Below are 5,177 nucleotides of genomic sequence, written 5' to 3' on the forward strand. Positions count from 1 at the left end.
TATAAAAGCATAATAAGACCAGTTCTAACTTATGGGAGTGAAACGTGGGCTATGAAGCAGGAACATGTCCGGTCTGTCCAAGTCACAGAAATGAAGATGCTTCGGTGGATGTGCGGAGTAACGAGGCTCGACAGGATACGCAATGAACATGTTCGCGGTAGCCTCGGAGTACGTGATATCGCCGATAAGCTACAAGAAAGTCGACTGAGATGGTATGGACACGTGAAAAGAAGGCCTCCTGAGTACATAGGAAACGTTGCTATGGATCTGAGCATTGCTGGGTCCCGAGGAAGAGGAAGACCGAAGATGAGATGGGCAGATACCATAGCAAAAGACATGAGAGCCTGCGACGTTTCAGTCGACGACACGTCCGATCGTGCGAAGTGGAAGGAAAGGACAGGAAAAGCAGACCCCAAAATCAGATGGGAATAATAATGCTGAGGAGAGAGAGAGAGATAATTTGGATGTTTAGCTTATTGCAATACGATAAGAAATCTGAATTGAAAGGTTTATTATTTTTGGCTTTTTAGTTTCTCCGTGTTTTGTAACGCGCTTATTTTATTATATAGTTTTGGCCCGAAGACGCTGAGAGACGCTCGGGCCTTAGCCAATCGTCGGCGCGGGGGCACAAGTAGGTTTTGCGCGCGATACCTATCGCTTCTTATGCCGAACGTTGAGTAATTATGTTTATTTCCTCTAACGTATAGGCATGCGGTAAGTATATATACACTGGGCAGAGTTAAGATTTTGTGATGTATAAACAATTCCCTAGCCGGGTGATCAGCTGTTTTTCCTGCAATGATACGCAATGCTCGCTTTTGTAGTTTGAATGGCCTTTCTCGATCGGCAGATGTGGCCCATAGATCCACTCCTTGTATAAGGATGGAATTAAAATAGCCAAAATATGCTTTTTTGAGATTATCAGTAGATAACATAGGGGCGAGCCTAGACAATGCAAAGCACGCCGATGCCAGTTTATTACATATTTGGTCGATATGGGGGCTCCATGTTAGTCCAGAGTCTATGATAAAACCAAGGTACTTGGTCTCCCGTACCTGTGGAACCGGTACATCATTTATTGAGATATCAAGTTCAATGTTATCATTATTTTTTAGTTTGAAGTGGATAATGTTAGTTTTGTCGACGTTGAGTAACATTCCGTTAGCCGAGAACCATCTACATATTTTTAACATAAAGTGGATTTCAGTTGATCAATGTTGTCAGCATTAACAATAATGCACGTGTCATCTGCGAACATTACGTACTCTGGATCGTCGCAGGCAGATGTTACGTCATTCATTATCACTAAAAACAGGTTATTACCCATAGACGAGCCCTGAGGAACAGAGCAGCCGCCTATCGGTTCCATTTCTGACCTTGAATTTTTGACGCTAGTACATTGGCTACGGTTATTTAAAAATGAGGCGATCGTGTCATAGAAACTGCCTGTGAAGCCGTAGCGTGACAGTTTGTCTAGCAGAAGCGCGTGATCAATCATCTCGAAAGCGCGCGACAAGTCGCAGAACACGGCTGCGACCTGTCGCCCGTCCTCGAGATGCTGGAGAACGCGCGCCACCACGTCCCGTGCAGCGTCCACCGTCGAGCGCCCAGGCTGGTAGGCGTACTGCTGGCGGTTAAGAAGTTGGTTATCCGTCATATGTTTTATCATCCTATCGCATAGTAAGCCTTCAAAAAGTTTTGAAACGACTGGAATTAGCGATATAGGCCTATAACACTTAGGTGAGTGCATTTCACCTTTACCCTTATAAATGGGATGAATTTTTATTTGTTTTAAGGCATCAGGATAGATTCCCACACTGACACATCTATTGAATAGTAGTAAAAGTAATGAGACTACGCTTGGCGGCAAACTGTCTATGACACGAGTCGTAATGTCGTATATGTCCTTTGTCTCCTTTCGCTTAATCCTTTTACATATTTGTAACATTTCTGAGAGTGTGAAGGGTATAAAGTCATAAACAGGAGGTGTTATGTTTAAAATATTTAAATGTTGGTCTAGATATTCTATCGCCGAGCGAGTACATGGGGTAACATTGTTTACGTTTGCTTCAAGATAAAACTGGTTTAGCCGAGTGGCGGCCGAGGCGGCGCGCTCGTCCGTACTATCGCCAGCTGATTTGTCAATGAGAACTTCTATCGCGGTGCAAGCAGTTTTTTTGTTATTACATGTTTCGCTAGAGATAACGCGCCATATGCTTCGACACATATCATTATTGTCAGTTGAGATTTGCTTGTTGACGTAACAGGAGCGTGCATTTCTTAACTCTGCCCAGTATAATAATTCGTTCTTACTTAGGTCGTCGCGTAGCCCAGCGTCATCGGGGTTAGAAACTAACTTTGTTTTTATTTTGCGAATGTTAAGACGTAACCTCTTTGTTTGTACATTGACCCACGAACCAGCACAATTTTTTATGCGATGCTGTTTCAAGGGGAAGTGTATTTCATAATAGTGTTTAATAACATTCATAACGAGTTCGGTTTGTTTACCGGGACAGCTGTTTTTTTCTATAATCGGTTCCCATCTATATAGGTCAAGGCTTTGTGTAAAATGGAATTTACTCTGATTAGTAAAAGATCTCTTTAATTTGTGCAAGTTGTGGGTTACGATCTTGTTATGAATGTTGACAACGATATTTACTGATAGGTGATCAGATAAATGCATATCTAGGCAATTTACAGACTTTATTTCAGATTTTTTAAATTAGAGTAGGCGTGATCTAGGCATGTCATTGATAAGTTTGCTATTCTAGTGGGTACATTTATTAACTGGTTAAATCCAGATTGCCTTAAAGTATTGAGTAACATTTTGGTATTTTTACATTTTGTAAGAAGGTCTATGTTAATATCTCCGACCATCAGTACACTATAATTTTGGATAGTGCTTAAGTTTAATAGATTATCTAGTAGGGATAGGAATAAATGTACGTCACCATTGGGGGGCCGGTACGCACAAACTACTACGAGGTCGAGTCCAATACACTCCACGGCGCAGGCCTCGAAGTGGGACTCCACGGACAGCTCTGCTACTTCCTTGCGCTCGAAGCTCGGGATGCTGGACTCCACGTAGATACAGGCACCTCCTCCAGTACGAGAAGATCGGCAAAACTGGGCGCGTAGCTGGTACTTTAGTATGTTTACAGATTTTAATTTGTCTTGTTCGAGCCAGTGTTCTGTAAGGCACAGTATATCGACTGCCTGGCTTCGAGTCTGCAGCTCGGATTCAATCCTGAGTGTTTTATTAGCTAGTCTATTGATGTTCTGATGTAATACGCTTATTTGTGACATTTTAGCGGACGGTATGAGCTTATTTTTGGCAGTTATATTCTGTTTAGTCACTATTACTCATTAGCAAGTCGTTCAAATTCGTTTTGACAGTTCTTAAAAAGAAGCTGATTTGACTAGGAGGCAAGTAGCCTATTGAAGGTATGAACAGAATTTAAAACCAATGAAATCATGTTAGACTTGAAATATTTTTATTGTTCCCCCATTTCAGAGGCCAATAAGATTCACTTTAGATCAGTGAGCCAAAATAGTTAAGTATCTAAATATCTCAAACCTCACATTTCATAAAAACGTAGGAAATATTATCCTTTAATTCCCTCCAAAACCCTTATAACAAACCGGATCCGGTTCGACGGGATCCTGCCGGATTAAAATCCGGTTTTCAATCCCTACAAGCAAACCAAAACGACAGTTTCCTAACATATATTAGTAAGTTTAGGCATTTCCTACCATTATGTTACCAAAGTTAAGTGTGCCGCGGGGACCGACATATTAGTAGATTATTTGTATCATATTATCCAAGGCATTTTCGAATTACATTGTGAGAAATAATGCGACTTTGGGGATAAATTTGCACAACAGCCTACGAACAAAGAAAAACTGTAACGTTATATAATTTTCCCCTCACTAGCTCGGAAACACGTGTTTTGTCGTTTAATACCAGCGAGTAAAAACGTATTTTATCCACTAGTGAGTAAAGTAATTTGACTTTGAATAAAGTCAAATTAACTGCTTTAAAATTGACAAAAGTAGGTGAATCTAGTAATAAAGATGATTTACCACCTGTGGAACTACTGGAAGTAGTGATAAACGCAATTTTTTGCGTTGTAGTTTCCTCGCCATAGTGAGGGGAAAAGTTTTGTGTTACACACGAGTACAAATGTATTTTACTTCTCGTGTATTGAAAAACTCGCAAGCTCAGGATTCTATTCTCGAACCACTCGCTTCGCTCGTGGTTCAACTATAGAATCCTTTCGCTTGCTCGTTTATCAATTCCACACTCGGCGTTAAAATACAACTTTGCACTCTTGTATAACAAATAACTATTAAACACTACAGACGGTCAAGCAAATATTGGCACTATAACAATGGCGCGAAATTCAGATTTGCCCTTACATCACCTTACATTTTAAAATACCAAGGCAGATCAAGAGACTCAGTACAAGAATATTTTTACTCGTTTTGTATTTTTTTAACTTATAAAGCCACACTGAAACCGAACACAGTACCTAAGTTAAGTAACTCGAACTCGAACAAAATTCGAACTCGAACCAAAATTTAAAAACACAACGAATCTCCATCAAAAGCTTCTAAAGGATACCGAGTGATGAATAACAACACCAAACTATGTAGATAGGTGGGTACAGGAAGCCGGTCTGACCAATTATAACTTTTAACAGACGAACTGAAAGCACCACCGGTCGGAAATTTGAATTACAGACATAATATTACCGGAATAAACAAGTTAGAGTATACACTTATAATATAGTATAAATTTTGGGTAACTAGTTCATAATACTTTTTTCAGTACAGATGGTGTTTTTTTTACGCACTAGTGCGGCTGCGAGAAGTGGTTCATTATATGCCAGGTCGAAACTTCGGAGGGCCATCTTTACTGAAAAACATCGTACGATACACGTGCGAAAAGGAAATTCGTAACTCGTGTCGATATTGTAACATACAAGATACAAGTGCGAAAAAAAGGAAATTCGAAACGAGTGGCGATAAATTAAAACACGACCGAAGGGAGTGTTTTAAATCGACACGAGTTACGAATTGACACATGTAAAAGTATAAGAAATATTATTATGTAATATACACGATAGCACAGTATAATAAAGAGTACTATCGTACAGTATGGCCACTCCCGCGCC

General features: G+C 40.2%; 1 protein-coding gene across 1 annotated transcript; it reads right to left on the reverse strand.

The window, feature by feature from the left end:
* Positions 1-1,186: 1,186 nt before the first annotated feature.
* LOC125233094 lies at positions 1,187-1,657 on the reverse strand. The gene has a single exon (XM_048138957.1). It carries the CDS (start codon positions 1,655-1,657, stop codon positions 1,187-1,189), a length of 471 nt encoding a protein of 156 aa, XP_047994914.1.
* Positions 1,658-5,177: the final 3,520 nt, after the last annotated feature.

This window comes from Leguminivora glycinivorella, chromosome 14 (genome assembly GCF_023078275.1).
Source record: "Leguminivora glycinivorella isolate SPB_JAAS2020 chromosome 14, LegGlyc_1.1, whole genome shotgun sequence".
Lineage (NCBI taxonomy): Eukaryota > Metazoa > Arthropoda > Insecta > Lepidoptera > Tortricidae > Leguminivora > Leguminivora glycinivorella.